Source organism: Pseudonaja textilis, chromosome 5 (assembly GCF_049901715.1).
Source record: "Pseudonaja textilis isolate UNSWEBS1 chromosome 5, rPseTex1.2, whole genome shotgun sequence".
Taxonomy (NCBI): domain Eukaryota; kingdom Metazoa; phylum Chordata; class Lepidosauria; order Squamata; family Elapidae; genus Pseudonaja; species Pseudonaja textilis.
Genome location: NC_141994.1, coordinates 49573039 through 49591611, shown reverse-complemented (window position 1 = coordinate 49591611; position 18573 = coordinate 49573039). Strand labels below are relative to the sequence as shown.

The 18573-nt window shown below is 37.6% G+C and overlaps 1 protein-coding gene across 1 annotated transcript in view; it reads right to left on the bottom strand.

Moving 5' to 3' along the window:
- The window catches only part of TMPRSS6 (transmembrane serine protease 6), a 30733-nt gene that overhangs the window by 4788 nt on the left and 7372 nt on the right, over nucleotides 1-18573 (bottom strand). Inside the window, exons 6-15 of the mRNA XM_026695805.2 lie at nucleotides 17164-17205; nucleotides 14958-15162; nucleotides 13980-14116; nucleotides 11484-11596; nucleotides 8116-8225; nucleotides 6597-6742; nucleotides 5365-5463; nucleotides 4316-4429; nucleotides 2941-3057; nucleotides 910-1081 (exon numbers count right to left, since the gene is read on the bottom strand). Of these exons, the coding sequence (XP_026551590.1) occupies nucleotides 910-1081; nucleotides 2941-3057; nucleotides 4316-4429; nucleotides 5365-5463; nucleotides 6597-6742; nucleotides 8116-8225; nucleotides 11484-11596; nucleotides 13980-14116; nucleotides 14958-15162; nucleotides 17164-17205 (1255 nt within the window). The remainder of the gene's footprint in view (nucleotides 1-909; nucleotides 1082-2940; nucleotides 3058-4315; nucleotides 4430-5364; nucleotides 5464-6596; nucleotides 6743-8115; nucleotides 8226-11483; nucleotides 11597-13979; nucleotides 14117-14957; nucleotides 15163-17163; nucleotides 17206-18573) is intronic.

Genomic DNA, 18573 nt, shown 5'->3' with positions numbered 1-18573 from the left:
AGAAACTAGGAGCAGTTAAAATTAGCTTAGATAGTGGCTATAAATAAAGGAGTATACATGTTGGTTTTATGCAAGAGTCCTATAGTATCTCAAAAGACCAACAACATCTCTTATCAAGAGAACCTATCTTGAAAAAGAAACGGTGAGAGGAAAGCAATGGGGTAGGGCAGAATAACAGGCAGGATGTTATGCAGTATTCTTCCAGAAGCAACCCTAGAACAATAAACAAGGAGAAACAAAAAGCTAGCAAAAACATTACTACAAGATTGTGGATTTGCTATAGGCTAAATGCAGGGGTGGGATTCTACAGGTTCACACCTATTCACTAGAACTGGTTGTTACATTCTAAGCAGTTTGGAGAACCAGTTGTTAGAAGAAATTACTGGCCTAATCCTGTAAGGAAGGCAGGAAGGAAACATTCTGGTGTTGCTTACAGAAACTGCCTCTCCATTAACTCTTATTACATTCTTGGCAGGACTAGACTTCCTGTCTCTGGAACTTCTCTGGAGCATTTTTCCCCTCCTTTGCTGGTACTTTGCTTGTGTGGAGTGACCAAAGTTACAATGGCACTGAAAAAAGTGACTTATGACCATTTTTCACACTTACGACTGTTGCAGTATCCCCACAGCCATGAGAGGCCAGGCGGGGAGATGCGTGCCTCGATGTGAGTGATATTGAGTTGGCCATGCCCACCCAGTCACATAACCATCAAGCCATGCCCACCACCTAAGCCACGCCCACAGAACCAGTTGTTAAAAATGTTGAATCCCACCCCTGGCTAAATGTATATATTTAATTGTTTGTTCAGCACTATTAATTTATCTGATTAAGGAAATGCAGTGCATCTGATAGTGTGACAAAAAGCAAATGTCAAAAGATGAGTTTTAAGCCACCCATCCTTTTATTTACCTATCTTCCTGGAAACAGTGAGCTGCAGTGATCACCCAGCGATCTGCAATCAATGTTCCCCCGCAAAGGTGGTGCCCCCGCACTTGCAAACTCGCTTGCCAAGGCCACTCCCCTTCCACAGAATGAGCACCCCCAACAATTCTCTGTGTTGCTGTTTCCTGCACTCCACAGTCTGGGAAAAAAGAGAAACATTAGGAAATAGAAAGAACGAGAAGAATGAAGGCTAATGGTAGAACAGAGTGGGGGAGAGGAAAAAGTGTACTTGCAAGATTCTTTATGATGGATTTTGTTTTCCTGTTTTGAAAAATAATATCTACAGAAAAACCAAGGTTTTCCTTTATGATTACCACTCATTTATGCCTCAAGCTTTGGGCTCTGGGAGGAAGTTTAAGTTGGTATACTAGGGCAGTGGCATCTCCCATCATTTTATCTTCACAACAATTCTTGTGAGCATATACAGGTTGCCGATGATTGGCAGATCCAAACTTGAGTTTCTCTGGACTCAGTCCAAATCCCTAATTACATTGAATTGGCTCTTGTACATTAATCACTTGGCATATAATGCTGGTGAACAAATTGTGAGTGTGCAGTTTGATGATTGACTCCATTAGGAACAGCTGGTTGGTTTCAGTTTGAATTCTTGGATTGGCAATCCAATTTGAGCATCAAATTAATCCAAAACATTTTCTGAATTTTGAAAAAAAAACACCCAATTTGATCAGAATCATCGGTCCAATTCAAAAAGCCGGTTCAGAGTCTTGACAGTATTTCCTTCTAACTGAATCTTGAAACCAAGTATTTTCATAACCATTCAAATTATATGAAATTTTTAGATTAATTGCATCTCTTTATTTCTTGTGAAATCGGAGCAGATTCTGTGAGAACATAGTCCAAGTTGTGCATTGTAAATGTGTTTATAATGAGCATGGTTTTTTTAAATAAAAAGTTGCCCCTAAGACTTAACTTTGGAATGAGTTTCAAATGTCAAAGTTTTCTACCCAAATTACCAGCTGAAAAATCTACTCTCAGCCGCTTTTTGCCCACAAATGTTGATGTTGACCACAGTACGCAGTAATAATAAAAGAAATTGGACTAAGGACAGACATATCAATTCACTATCAGCCATAGAAAAAAACAGTGTTGTTTTAAATTGGGGGAATGGAGAAAAGAATACTGTATCTGTCACTTTTCTTAGAGCAGGGCTGTCAAACTCACGGACCATGGGCCGGATGCGTCACGCACTGGCCATGCCCATGCCCGGTTTAACAAAATGGAAAAAGTTGTGACACATCATGTGACAATGCCGTGATGATGTGAGTTTGACAACCCTGTCTTAGAGGAAAAGCAGGGTATAAATCTAACAAAATAATACATATGGATTTTAAAATATTTCTGCCACAGGAAACTGTGCATATCATCTTCATTCACCATTTTATATTTCTTGCCAAAACAGTCACACTCAACCTTTGGAGCTGTGTAAATGCAAGTGGAAAAATGGATTAATCTATGTGGGGAAATAATTATTGGAATAGAAAGGGGTAAAATGCAAGTTTTGATTTCAATGAAAAGGAAAAATATACTATGGGTATTATTGTTCTTTTGACAAGAATGATTCAATATATACATGATAATATCCATTCACATAAACTTTCCCACTCATATATTATTCCTCTCAGAAGGAGGGTGTTGATACTCTGCATGATAGCCGTTTGATATTGAGTCTCTCCAAACTGCTGTAGCATTTCAGACCACCCAGAATTACGGATCCTATCAACCCAAATCAGAAAGGATACTAATATCCTCCAGGTAAGTTATGTATGATCATGCTTGCTGGAAGTTCTGAGAACTGCAGTCCCAACAGTTGGAAAAGACTAGTGCATAGGACTGAAGCCTAGTGCCAGCCACCCTTGACAGAATGAATAGCAGAATGGCTCTGTTATTAAGATCATTCTAATCAGAAGAAACTGAGATGCTTTTAGATATTCCCCTGACTAGGATGGATCTCTTCCTCTGAGTTGCTTAGTTGCTTACCACATTGCCTTTCATCTGATTGATCCTTGCAATCAGGGACTGAGTCACACTGAGGGTTGGGCTTCTTCACACAGTTCCCATCAGCACATTGATAAGTGTAAAGTCCACAAGGGATTCCTGCAAAGGTATATTATGTGGTGGAAAGAGAATATGGTTTTATTCTTACCATTTGTTGCACTTAGTACATTACTGCAATTTTCTCACAGGGTGGAGAATTTGTGACCTTCCATATGCACATGAATTACCATGTCCAGAAATGTTAGGAATTAACCATGTTGGCTGAGAGTTATAACTTGGCAGTATTGGTGGTTCCACAAATTACCTACCAGCTGCACTTGATTACAGTCATGAAGCTCAGCCTCAAAGGTATGATAATGGTGAAAAGAAAGTGACAATCACAACATCAGTGCCCATTGCATTTATATTAAGGAGCAATTTGTCCTCTGAAAACAAAGCTACAAGTAAGGCAAGATAGATTTGTTTTAAAATGCAGATGGAATCATATGGAAGGAGTCACTTAGGTCATCAAGTCCAACTTTCGGGAATCCAGATCAAGATGGTAGAGCCTCTGCTTGAACTTCCAATTGGTTCCTCTACTGAGCTGCTTTAACTGTTAGGAAATTTCTCCCCCTTAACATTTAACTGCAGTTTGACTTCCTATGTCTTAAATCATTCATTTCACTTCCTGTGTTCTGGAATAAAAAAGAGCAGGTATTGACCTTCACTCAAGTGGTTTCCTTTCAGGCATTTCAAGAATGTGGTACAAAATAGGAAACAACAGGGCAGCTGATCAGTTCAGAATAGAGTGGAATGATTCCTTCCCTTGATTTGAAAATTATACTTTCTATTGATGTAATCTAAATTTACACTTGCTTTTTTGCAGCAGCATTGCATGTCAGCTCTCATTAAATTAACTAATATCCATATATATGTGTGCGTGTGTGTGAATACTGTATATCCTATCCTATATATCCTATATACAGTATATGGATATAGGAAATGCAATACATTTACCTTTCCCCTCCAAATATGTAAAACTTCACGTCTCATACTACAGCAATAGTACTTGGTCTTATATACTGCTTCACAGTGCTTTATAGCCCTATCTAAGCAGTTTGCAGAGTCAGCATATTACCCCCAACAATCTGGGTCCTTATTTTATCGCTCTTGGAAAGATAGAAAGCTGAGCCAATCTTGAGCTGTTCAAACTGCTGGTAGTCTGCAGAGTTATCCCACAATATTCTAGCCATTGTGTATCTAGCCATCTGTATTCTAGCCATTGTGCCTCCATGGCTCTATCTCAGTTAATGGGATTTCTGAGGATAGATAGCAGGTTCTAGAAAGTTTATTTAATAGATGGTTCTGGATTCTATACCTTCGTTGCATTGCTCCTCGTCACTCCCATTGATGCAATCCAGATGTTTATCACAGACCTTGGAGAACTCGATGCACATGCTGTCTTCCTGACATTGAAATTTTGCAGGGCAGACTGGCAAATTGCAAAGCATAAGGAAAAGAAAGAAGAAAAATCAGGAGGAAGAAGAAGAACAGGGGTGAAAAAGTGAAATGATACAATTGGCACACAATACCCAATGTATTTTCATATGTCTTTTTGTGTCGGTGGTCATTTGAAAGGCCTTTGCCTTTATGTTGTTTTTATAGAATAAGTGAATTTTCACTGGCCATCCAGTATAATACTGATTTTGAAATTCAGGCAATTGTACTTTATACGAAAATATACTTTACAGTTAGATTTGCTGTTTTGTAGCAACTACATGTCAGTTCACATTCAATTAACTACTATCCCAAGATCTTTTTCACCTCTATACACACAGATGCACACACACACACACACGCACACACACACACAGAGAGAGATAGAGAGAGAGAAATCACATAAGCAATAAATGTTTCATAGAGCATAGTCTCTTTGGATATGCTAAAAAAAACCAGGAAAAAAAGCAAGCTAGAATGTGATTCCTTGAGTTACAGACTTAAATCAACCAGCAATGATGTTAATCAATCCACATTATAAGATAATGTGGTGGGTTGTTTTTTTTTTGAGATTGTATGTTTGGGTGTGAAAATATATGTCTACTCTTCCATGTCTAGGTTCTGCCAGCGGGGTTCATAGCTATATGACAGAGCAGTTCATGAATGTAGCTTCTATTTCTTCATGTATAGATCTCCTTTCCCATAGCAACCAATTGTTTCTCACCATTGGCTGAATCATAGGAACTTCAGGTGATTCTGAAAGTGTAATGTTCAATATGTTTTGGACAAGCTGACTCATAGATAGGAATAAACTCTTCTGTGAGGAATAAACTCTTTGAGAAAAGCAGGGATCGTCTTGATCAAAAAGGATGATTATTTATTAAATCAAGTACAATGTGAAGACGAGGGAAATGATAAAACATTGCTCACCACAGTTTCTCTCATCTAATCCATTGGGACAGTCTTCAATTCCATCACAAGCTGGCACACATAAACCATTCACAAGGCAAAGGAATTCTCTGGGGCATGCTTTTTTAAAAAAATGGAAAATAAAGTGGAATATTAGTTGGATTATTATATTAATAGGATACATTTTCAAAATTTAGTTTAAATATTGAAATATTGTGCTGTGCTTCCAATCTACTTCTAATTCGATGTGAAATTGAATCTATAATATAATTTTGAAACATGAGAATGAAAGAGTCCCCTGTCAACAATAAATGATTATTATCAATATGGTATTAAATCCATAAAAGTCTTTTAATTCATGTAGTATCAGCTGTAAAATTAGAAACTAGGAAACTCACTTTTAGAAGAGTGAGTGATGGTGTGTGCATTTGACTGCGTGCGTGCGTGCATGTGTTTGTGTATGTGTGTATGTGTGTGTGTGTGCCTTCAACACAGTCTTGTGCATTTCCCGGTGATTACCTAGACTAGTGCCTGCTATTTTCTTGGCAAGAATTTCAGAAACAGTTCCTAGAGCTGAAGTTAAAAGAGTTGGCCAACAATATCTAGCTGGTTCTGTGCTAAGGTGAAACTAAAACTCATTGTCTTCTGGCTTCTAACCTGGCACCAGCCTTAATACTATACAAAAACTGACAGTCACATTAGAACCTGGAAAACAGTCCACCACTATCTATGAGTTAAATCTATGGAACTTGGTCTTTGGTGTTGCATTTAGTTCTGACATTTTAGTGGGATCTAAAGTGAGGCCTGCCCATCATAGAAGAGAGCAGAATATTACCTGAATTTTTTTCAATTCAAAGTACCAACTTGTATGGTAAAAATACTATGCTTATATTAATTTATTAGGATATTAGTTTGTGTGGATGGTACTAGAAAATAGCAGAAACTCCCCTCCCCCACCTCTTTTGTTAGATCTGGCAGCAAATTTGAGGCAGGAGTCCAGATCCATAGCAGAATATTGAAAACCTGCAAGTGTAGTGCTGATCACGCAAAAGACACCATTCTAGGCCATTTAGGAAAATGTCCCCTGCAATTAAATAATATTGATGTTCTGCTGTAAAGCATCCAGTTCCCCATTAGTCTGAAACAAGTTTAGCCCTTGATTCATGGCAACATTCATAACAAGGCATGCGTTGGTTTTTCCACAAGTTTCCAGTTAGCTGAACTGCATGTTTCAGAGATTACTATATACTTACGGTCTGACTGATTATATAGACTGTAAGCAGCCCATACTCCAGGCCCTGTTAGGGAGATCTGAGAAGTAAAGTTGATGGTGACACCAGCTCTAGACATCACAGGGATTCTTTCAGCATAGGCTTGCAAAATCCGCAGACCACAGAATCTAGGTTTTTAAAAGAGACTAGGGCCATAAATCACAATCAACTATCTTGCCTTTGAAAACACCAGGAGTATCGGAAGAAAGATGCCATGAAATTTAGGGAGCAAGAGAAGGTCAAAATCATCATCTTCTGGATCCCTTCCAACACCCAGGCTTGCTGGTAATGAACACAGCAACTGTGAGACATCTGCCATCGTAAAATTACCTACAATTCCCCCAGTGGATAAATTTAGAATAAGTTACTGTCTTCCAGGATCAGCTATACAGTATATGCACCCGGAAATTGGCACTAGTTGTGGACACAACCAGAATACTAGAACTCAAGTTACTAAACACTCCTACCCCCCCAAAATTAAAATAAATTCTGGGGCCATCCAGGCCTTGTTTTAAAAAATGAGGAAGAGGGAATAAACCATGGCAGCAGGAAGAAGGCTCACCTAATGAAAGTATAATGTTGAAAAAGTGGAGGAAATGAATTACAAACCTGAGACCAAATTCAAACTTTGATTTCTTTTTAAAATTGAGCCAATTTAAGTAATGTAGCTATATAGCAAGAAAAAACTGTTGGGGGAGGGGGAGGAGAATTGGATCTTGTTTTTCAATACCTTTAAGGCAAAATACTTTTTCTTTTTAAAAACGAATTATTACCAGAAATCTAGCAAGTGCAATTTTCCTTAGCATCGAGAGTATAGCAAAAATGGAAAATTGTATATTCTGAATATCAGTCCATCATGCAGTTGTTAAATGCACAGTCCCAAGAACTCAATACACTGAAGATATGATGCTGCAGAAGCAGATAAAGAAATCATTTCTCAAGAGTCACATCCTTGAGTGATGGATAGCAGAGATGAAGGGAAACTCAGCCTGAAATATAATTCCAAGTCATTTAACAATGAGCTAGAGTATTCGTGAAGAGAGCAATTTCATTACAGAATTTAACTTACAGCTAGCAAGAGACTGATTTTATAAAAGTTATGAAACCATCCAATTTCTTTGTGGAAAAGTTTCATGAACTCAGATGCATTTTGTAAATTTAAGTCCTGCTGAATCTATTGAAGCTTACTCTGATTAAGCATATCTAGGACTGCATTGTTCATCTTTAATTGCTTAAGGCTTCTCTTCCACTTCTAAAATAGAACAAAAGGGACTTTTAAATAGAGAAAATTTCTCAAACTTGGTTCTCTTTATAAATCCTAAAAAGCAGCATACTGGCTAGGTTGGGTAGTTGATATTCAGCATGTTTGAAGGATATCAGATAGGAAAGTCAAGAGGTTGTTTTTTTTAAAAGCTTTCCTATTTGTTTTACTATCATAGATATAGTTTCTTGTATGTCACTCCTGTAAGATGAACATACCAAGATGTTTGTAGATCCTTACTTTCTGTTCTGGATGGTCCACTGGCCTTGAGTACATGGAAGGTCGTACTTCTGCCTCCTGAGAGTATAAGCATCAAACCAAAGAACAACTCCATATTCCAGAGATGGGACCTACAAAGAAGGAAATGCAATGGATGGCAGAGGCATTTGTGTGAGTATGTTCCTTTGAATCAGTCTGGATAGTCCCTGCTGTTTTGATGGCAAGGTTTTTAAGAAATGCCTCCTTCCCAGGGATGAGAGAGACTCACCCAGCTGGTTTTAGGCCTAAGAGAGGGCTTAAGAGGGCTGTAAGGCACTATGAAGCAGTATACAAGTCTAAGTGCTATTGCTAAGGCAGGACTAGAACTCATGGTCTCTTCAGTTTTTTAACCACTATAACTAGTTCAGGGTGATCAAACTCAAGGCCCGTGGGCCACATCTGGCCCACAGGCTGCTTAGACCTGACCCATGGAGCTACCCTGGAAATAGTGAAGGGCTGGCCTACAGTGCCTCTGCCAGTGCAGCCCTCATGAGCACTGTTTTCGCTGGCAGATGATTTCAGGAGACCATCGCAGCCAAAAACAGCTCACAAGGGCCGTGGGCGGCCTTCCCAAGTTCCATTTTCACGTCCGAGATGTTAAGCTGGCCACGCCCAATCTGGCCTCCCAAGGTCAAACACAACCTTGATGTGGCCATCAATGAAATCGAGTTTGACACCCCTGGCCTAGTTGGATCTTTTATGACATTGAAAACTACTGAGAGTTTTATTTACATACATACAGAAACAGAGCTTTGTCCCTGATTCTTAAATACAAAAAAATGAGTGTTACAAAGCATAAGGGCTAAGAAAGAGAGGAAGAGGAAAACAGTTTTCCTAAAATACAAAACAAACTGTATTAAAATACATCCTTGGTGAGATCAGTAAGGGCTTATAAAATATGACTATACTGCCACTTTAAGACTTTTCAATATAGAGAAATTCAAATCTCCATTCTTTCGATTGAATGGTGTTAAATGTCTATATGGGCAGTGCTCAGTGCAACTTTTGGGGAACAGCAGAATATAAAGTCAATAAGAATTTATTAGTATATTGTCTTCCGGTTTGAGCTTCTTCAGCGACAGACCGAAACCTTGTCTCTGTGAGGCTTTGATCTGTGCTCGCCGCTGGAGCACCCCGAGCTGCCTGGTTTCGGGGCTAAGCCACCCCGTAGAGGTGGTGAAGATGTGGGAGACTTCATGCAGGGTTGAGGAGAGCTGCATCTCTCCTCCCTAGCTGGCCATTACTCCCTTTCCAGAAGGTGGTTGTAGCGGTGGTCAGAAATGGCCACCACAAAGAAGAACTCGACCGGAAAAGAATGTGCAGGAGGAACATAAGAAGAGAAAGTTTTGGTTGACTGGGTCAAACAGCAAAAGCAACAAATAAGGTACCCTGGAATTTAAATTTAATAACATTGTTCCCAAAGAAGATTTTGAAGCAGCAAAGGAGAGAGAGAAGGGAAAGGATTAGGTTTTTTTTTTCTTCCCTTCCTTATACTGACAGCTAAGAGACTTAAGCAAGAAATTGAAAAAAAATCCACTTTGACATTAATAGGCATCTAAATTGAACATAAAAGTCAAAGGGATAATAAAGATTTCTGGATATTTAAAAGTTTTTAAAAGCAGGAAAGGAGTAAAAAAAAAGAATAAAAGGGCAGGATCTGGAAAAATGGAGGAGACTGCCCGGAACTAAGGAATGGAACTATAACTAAAAGGAACTTATAGTGAAATTTCAATAAGATTCCTCAAAGATACATCTTAATTGAAACTTGGTAACAAAATAATAGAACTCCAAGAAGAGAAAGTGGAAAAAAGAAGCAGAATGAAACAGCCTTGGATTATTTGGATTTCTTGGTGATTTTTGTTTTTTGCATCTGGATGACTAAAATTAACCAGGTGGTTGTTTAAAAGTCTTTAAAATGGTATCACTCTTAGAAGAACTGAAAATGGAACTTAAAAAATGGAAAGAAGATGCACAAGAAGGGAGAGGTTCTTTTGGCTTCGTATTTCAATTCTTAGAAATGGAGATCTGGAACTATGAGAAACAACAAGAAATGCTTGCAGAACAAGAAGATTGGGAGAAAGAAGAGCCATCTTTAATGATCAAGTAATTTTAAGTGGGAGAAAAGGGGGGAAAGAAAGTGAAAGGTTTAAGACTAGAAAAAACAACCAAAAAGAAGAAGAAGAATTTGAAAGATAAGTATAATATTAGAAAGCAACAGAAGAGGGGATTAGAGAGAGTTAGAAGTAGAGAAGTAGAGAGAAGAGGGGGTAAAAAGGGGAGGGAGAAGAAGAGGGGGAAGAAGGCAAGGAAAAGTAGTTGTAAAAGACAGAAACAAGAAATGGAGAAACAGAGAAAAGATATAAGGATTGTAACCATAAGTTTGTTTAGAGGTAATGGGTGAAAATTTAATTGCAAAAGAGATTCTGCAAAGGTACATAAGATAGCATTGTTATATTATAAACAGAAATAATTTTAGAAAATATGATTAAAATGATGGATAAAATATTTACTGTAAGGTAGTTGAATGTTTGGTAATAAATGAATTAAAATGATTGAGAGAATTAAATTGGAACATTTTTAATTATTAGTAATGATTTATAAAAATATAAGTGAGAAATATGGAAAAAAAAGAATTAACTATGGAAAGTTTATAAGTGTTCCCAAGGAAGTACAATATTTAATTGAAAAGAAATGTTAAAGATGTTAAGATTTTAATGAATATTAATGATAGAATTGAATTGGAATGGAATGTGTGGTTTATTTGCATATATATATATAATCTTTTTAAGTATATAGTGTGTATTTTAAGAATGTACCAAGTAGAATTCGATTGGAAGTTATGTATTATATTGAATGCTATAATCTTAAAGGTATACATTGAAGCTTAAATAAGAGTTTGAATGGATAAAATTAAAAGATATAAAGGTGTCATACTCCAATTGGTAACTACAGGGAAAAATTTGTTTAATAAGAACAGATAATATGAAATTGAAACAGGACAGACAAAAGTATAAATATAATGATTTGATTGAGATGAGATAATTAAAATAAAGTTGAGAAAATTAAAACAGGGGAAAAACTATGTAGAAAATATAAAATGGTAATAAGATATGGAATAGAATATAAAAATGAGCATGAAATTGAGTTTGGTGTCTGTATGAAGAAGTGATAATCTGGCACCATGCTATTTTCAAAAAAGATGTTTTATTTGTATTTTGTTTTTGTGAAAACCCAAATAAAACTTAAAAAAAAAGAATTTATTAGTATATTGTCTACTGCATTTGGCTTCTCTTATTTAAGTATAAAAGTACACACAGCTCAGTTTTGCTTAAGAACAGCCAAAATCATACCATCATGTGCCAAGTGCATTGTGTATTTGGTGCATAGTAACTTGGGTAGTAAGGAGTCTTGATGTTCCCTTGATGTCCCCAGCTTTCCTGCAGTGTTAGGTTCATCTGGCAGGCTGGAAAGACAGAAGTATTGTCACACTTACTGGGTCTCACAGAAAATGTTGTTCATGTTTATTATTTTGACAAAAGGATATTTAAGGATATTTTGACAAAAGGATGAGGATATTTAATACAAATACTAACATACCAGGGCAGTGGTTCTTAACCTTCCTAATGCCGTGACCCTTTAATACAGTTCCTCATGTTGGGGTGACTCCCAACCATAAAATTATGGCTCGGTTCCTAAGACCATAGAAAATATGTGTTTTCTGATGGTCTTAGGCAACCCATGTGAAAGGGTTGTTCGACCTCCAAAGGGGTTGCGATCTACAGGTTGAGAACCACTGTACTAGGGTATGATAGATATGAGCCATGGTGGCACAGTGCTTAGAGTATACTACTGCAGGCTACTTCCGATGACTGACTGCAATTTGGTAATTCAAATCTCAAGGTTGACTCAACCTTCGCATCCTTCCTAAGTGGGTAAAATGAGGACCCAAATTGTTGGAGGCAATGTGCTGACTGTGTAAACGGTTTAGAGAAGGGAGAACTACAGTCAATCAATGTACATCCGAGATGCATACCTATCTAAAGCCTGCTAGTTATAAAGACATTTCCCCATAATTGGGGTTTGATTGACCATTCCTTTGGTGTAGCTTTGTCTATGATTGGTGCACATGTACAGATAGCCCTCAACTTACAAGTACAACAGTTCCTTTAATGACAGTTCAAAGTTACAATGGTACTGAAAAAAGTGATATATGACCATTTTTCACCGCTCAGTTACGACCGTTTCAGCATCCTCAATGGTCGTGTAATTAAAAGTCAGATGCTTGGCAACTGACTCATATTTACGATACTTGCAGTGTTCTGGGGTCATGTGATCTGCTTTTGCAACCTTCTGACAAGTCAAGGAAGAACCCAGATTCACTTAACAACCATGTTACTAACATATGCAATGATTCACTTAACAACTGGTGCAAGAAAAGTCATAAATTGGGGCAAACTCAATAAATGTTTCACTCGGCACCATAAATTTTGGGCTCAATTGTAGTCGTAACTCGAGGACTACTTGTACCTACCATTTTCACCTACGGTACTCATAAGCCAACCATCCACTATTTTCTTTTCTGAAACTGGATTCACACATTCATTTTAAGCAAACTCCTTCAAGTTATTATGCACCCTGATGCCAATACTGAAAGATGACTCTGACTAAAAAAATGAAATAGCCTTACATTGAATCAGACCATAATTTATCCAGCTCAGCATTATTTATTTCCTGCCTTTTCATACTAGGTGACATAAAGAAGTACTAGACCAGGGGTCTCCAACCCTGGCAAGTTTAAGACTTGTGGACTTCAACTCCCAGAGTCGACAGGTCTTAAGTTGCCAAGGGTGGAGGCCCCTCTACTACACAACCCTCTTTCCGTAATTCTCGGTTGGCATGTAAACCCAATACACAAAAAGGTTGAGTAGCCAGCCTACTCCAGCAGGCAGCTACGTGAACCCTTCCCCCAATCAAGCAAAAGATTCCATCTCTCAGTTCCGCTGCCTAAAAACGGGTTAAATTTGAATTATTGCAGGCTTTATGAGCTATGCTTATGATCTCAGGGTACAAGAACTCCCACACAGCACTGGCTTTATTTTTTCCAACTGTCTTCAGCTGTTTCCTACCACAGCTATACTCTGTCCTACTATGCTGCCAGCCACCGACTGCTCCTTCCAGCTAACCAATGAGAAGATGCAAAACAAAAGCAAAACACTAGGTAGCTTTCTACATTTATATTTACTTATTGTAGCAGGAGCCGGGGGTGGGGAAAAGCTTTGAAAAAAAAAATCAAACCAGTTCCTGTCCCTTTTGTTGTTATGATAACAACAAAACTTCCCATTAGAGGAAGACAACTGAGGTATCAAAGTACAACTGCGTAAAGAAGTCAACCAGGGAGCAAAGTACAATTGCAGCTTAGCTGAGGGAAGAACCAGAGTTCTCCAAGCTTTTGATATTCCCAGTTCAGTCATGTCAAAGTTCCTCAGTGTAATTGCACAAATATACTGCATTTATATACTGAATAGGCCTATAGCCCAGTCTATGCTGTACTGAAACACATCCTTCTGCTCTTACCTAGAGTGTACTATGTCTAATCACAGCATAATTTTTCTCTTTTTTACAATAACCTTTATGTCAGATGTTCTTCTTTGTTAATACCAGATTTGATCTGAACTTGTCTTCCAAATGTTTGTGAATCCTTTTGCTTAGCCCTACCCTGTGGCAGATATGTGCCACCTTAAAGTTAACAGAAGCAGTAACTGGAAAATATAGAAAAAGACAGATCTTTAGAAGAACACAAATGCAATCTACATTTTCCATCTCTTTCTGTCCATATCATTGTTTACCTTCAAAGGGCACAGCCTGAGCAGAGAGTATGAAAGGATCATAGTAGCTGTACATCCCCTTCTTCCATACGATAGACATGACTGGGCCAGAAGATAGAACTTCAACCACAGGTTCCTGCCGGCTACACCCATATAATCTAAAGAATGAAAACAGATTGTTATCACGTTCGCAAGTTGAAAAGGAGGAGGGGAAGTATTTATAAAGAAAGACGTACAAGAAACAAGGAGAGGTAAAGAAAAGTTGTTACACAGCAAAAAAAGGCCAGGAAATAAATAAATGTCCCTGGATAAATAAAATATTTTTGCAACAATAAATGATGGTGGCTAGATAGATAAAACACACAAGTGTCTTCTGTCAAATATTTACCTCGCTAGGGGCTAGAAACATACAAGGTATGTAAGAAAATGTAAATATGGTAGCTTCCATATTCTGGTCATATCTTTCTGGCAAAATGATGCACACAAAACCTTTTGGCCAAACTTGTATTTTGAGAAGCAGAGATTAATGGTAACTGTGCTTTCACGTCTTGCTATACATTTTGTTTTGTTTTTTCAAAATATCAGATTTCAGTGTGTAGAAGACATGGCTAAGAGTGGTTAGAATCCACCAGAATGCTAATTTTGATTTTAACTTCAAGGATCAGTGTAGGACTAGCTTTGTAAACCAATCGCCACACGAAATTGCACCAGATATTGGTTTTCCCTGCCACTAATGAAAACCAAAACTAATTGCTCTGGAGATTGGAAAACCACCTTAGTATATTCTACAGGATTTGTAATCATTAGTAGCTTTTTCATGAGTTCAATGTGTACTACTTCCGTTGATTATCTGGATCATCATTTTGCAAAATGAAATTTCTTGTATATCCTAAACCTAAATTGAAATTTTCACGTAAGTGGATTATGAGAGAGATATAGAACTCATGATTGCTCTTCTCCGCTTCCCATTTTTGCTGCTACAAAATGAAGGGTACCTACGAAGTGATGAGCTGTTTCTCCAATGGCCCAGCAGCATCATACATTGCCAACCGGTCCCTGCATTCTGAGAGAGTCCATTCCAGGTGAAGCTTGATCATGTGACCTTTGGGGCCATGGAGATGCCAAAGGCAACTGGAGGCTAAATAGTCTGGACCCTTCAGTTTTAGAACTACATCCTCTCTGATGTAGCTGTACCTATAGCAGCCTAAACAGATGACACAGACAAAATTGAAGAATACACTATGCAGTTGATAAGAGATGACATGGAAGAAACCAAATACAGTTAATCCACCCACAGTTTTAAGGGGGGAAAATAAGTTTTGCATAAACCAGGGCTTTTGATGTGCTTGTTTAACTGATACATCCAATTTTTTGCACCGCTCTTTATTTTTATGTAAAGCCTTGCTAACAATCTATTCTGATTTATTTCCAAAATCTATGTATAATTTACCCCGCATAGATTATTTTGTACCAAGGCGACCGATTTCAATCATTCTTCCATTGAAAATGAGTCTGCACCATCCACCTGCCTAATCTCAGGTTTAAAACTAGGACCATTTAAAGGGTTTACATCCTTTTATCATGGCACCTTCAGCCTTCATGTACACAACAATAGCTTTCAGCCCTGGAGTATATTTACAGAAGCCTTACTTGCACTAATATATACTGAGAATCATAAACATGTTCTTATTTATTTATTTATTGGTAGTCCTTGACTTACAACAGTTCATTTCAGTGACTATTTGAAATTACGACACTGAAAAAAGTGACATGATAATTTTTCACACTTACAACTGTTGAAGGATCCCCATGGTCACATGATTTACATTCAGATGCTTGACAATTGACTCACATTTATGGCAATTGCAGTGCCCCAGGGTCATGTGATCCCCTTTTGTGAACTTCTGGCAAGCAAAGTCAATGGGAAGCCAGATTCACATAACAACCATGTGACTAACTTACCAAATGCAGTGATTCACTTAACAATTGTGGCAAGAAAAATCGTAAAATGGGGCAAAACTCACTTAACAAAATGTCTCACTTAGCAACAACCTAAATTCTGAGCTCAGTTATGGGTGCAAGTTGAAGACTTCATTCCTTCATTCATTCGTTTATTCATTTGTTTGTTCAATCATTCATTCATTCAATTTCTATAGCTGCCCATCTCAAACAAGTAACTCTGGGAATCAAACATCAAACACTTAAAAAGAAGTTACAATATAGTGCAAAATTAAATATATATGGCAGCCAAGAAGGAAAGAAATGTCACCATGTTTGCTAATATAGTCAGGAAATGGAGCCCTTCGCATACTAGAGTTATTGGAAAACAAGCCTATTGCTGGCACTGAGGAATAAGTATCCATTTATTGAGACCTATCTATTAATATGCACCACCAAAAGCAGTTATTCCTACATCCTTGAACTACTTATTTCAACTAGATTTGTCCTATGCAAAGAGGTTTTTCCAGGAGAAGCTGCTTATCATAACCCAGTTTCACAAGGCCAGATGAGATAAAGCTAGAAAATATCTATAACAGCTTTCCCCTGGAGTGATACTGGTTCCAGTGGTGATCAGTGGTTCCAAAAGTTAATGAAGACTGAGTTTTTTCAATTTACATCATTTATTTATTATATATTATACCATTTTGTTTTTAGTTAATGAATTGTTTGTGTGCTACTTTCCATCCTTTATTTGGGTGTTTTCTTACACTACTAGATAAGCCTCTGTGAGTCTGGAAAGAGTTGGTGGCGTACACATTTAATACATACATACATACACACTCAATTAACATGGTACATACAGAAAGAAATTTGCTTTAAGATGTTTAGATGTTTTTCATTTAATTTGTGAAAGTAGGTTCCTTGCTGAAACAACTAGTGAAAGAGGTTTCGGGAGCAGAATTATCATCATGCATGCTGTTATGATTCATATTTCTTATTAACCATCTTTTTATGTAAGGTGGACTTAAAGAGACACTAACAAACATTAGATAAAAAGTCAGCCTGTGCTAAAAATGCATCAGTATAAAAACACAAGCACAACATTAAAGTGGTACATAACTTTACAAAAATATTTCATTTTGGTCCCTGATGCCATATTAATTGATGGGGTTGTCTGCAACAGTTTTTACTTTGTAATTTACAATGCAACAAACATAACCAAATAAATTAAATGAATAAAAGAAGGGGGAAATAAAGAGCCTACCCAAGGTGGATTTCAGCACTATTATGTCTTTGAGGCTGGATTCTGTGGAAAAGAAAAAAAAAGAAAGAAAAAGAAAAAAGGAAGACAAACACATGAGATGCCACAACTAAACTACCTAATGCTCCTTGCTCTGGTTCATGTCAGTCACATTCATGGTCTACTTTACTCCTCTCTGTCTTGCAATAACACTACAATTCGGACCTACTTCTAAGCCATGGTTTAAACATTCTGCAAATTCACATTGTAAGCATCACCCTCCCTCTCCAATAGATGCCAAAAGAAGAGGAGCTACATAGGCATCATCTCCTACTTTAAATTATGAGAGATTTACTATGACAGCTGAATTGGTAGCTATGATTAGTTTAAGGAAAGTGTGAGAGATGGCTTCACATATTCTGCTAATTCAGTTAGTCACACTATCTTGAAGATACATTTGGATATTTCACACATCATTCTAAGCTCAAAACCAGGATCTACAATGATAGGTTCACAAGTTGGGCTACAATAAAGTCACATCACAATATATTTTAGCAGTAGGACACAAATATGCTCAGAGACATCTCCCTCGGCACGTAAAGGCTCCCATTCTCACCTGACCTTTTGCTTTTAAAAAAATATGAATATAAAAGAAGATACATGCTGCAGAGCAAAATGCCAATTTCCATTTCCATCACTATTTCCCCAAACAACTTTGACCTGAAATGTGCCCAATAAACTTTGTTAGAAAATAAACATGATATGCAGCTGCAGCCCAGGATTATGGAAGGGTGTCAATTTGTCCAAATAAAGGACAAAGATAAGCAGGGATAGTAGGAATCATCCTGTTGGTAAAGTGGGCATGGTACACCAGACAGGAACTATGTGAGTATATCAATGCTTTTAACAAGCTGGTTTAGTATGACAGTCATTTTGTGAATGAGGAAATCTTTATAATAACCACATTTATTTGTATTGGTTTGTTGTATTTTTATTATTGATTTTTAAAGTTGTTTTTAATGTCGAAGTGAGTGGGTGGCCATGCAAATTAAAGGGATTAAATTGAATTTCACAACAACACATGCAAATATTCCAAAGGTGCCCTCCAGCACAAAACATGTGGAATCCATGAGGTATGGAAACCCAACCTGAGGATGAAAAAGCTGCACCACCTGAAAACAAGCCATATAGTTTGAAAATGATTATAATTATATTACTTATGGCATTTTTTGAAATTGCAGAGGTGGCATATTGATACAAAGGATATATCTGTATTGCAGTTGTCTCTTGTAGGGTATCCGGTGACTGATAATGATCCAAAAAGGCTACAGCCTGTTGGGGATTCCTGAAAAACTTTGGGAAAAATTACTGGCAGGTCAAAGGTGAGTCTTCCATTGACAAAGGCCATCAAAGGTTCAGTGCTGCCAGACTCTA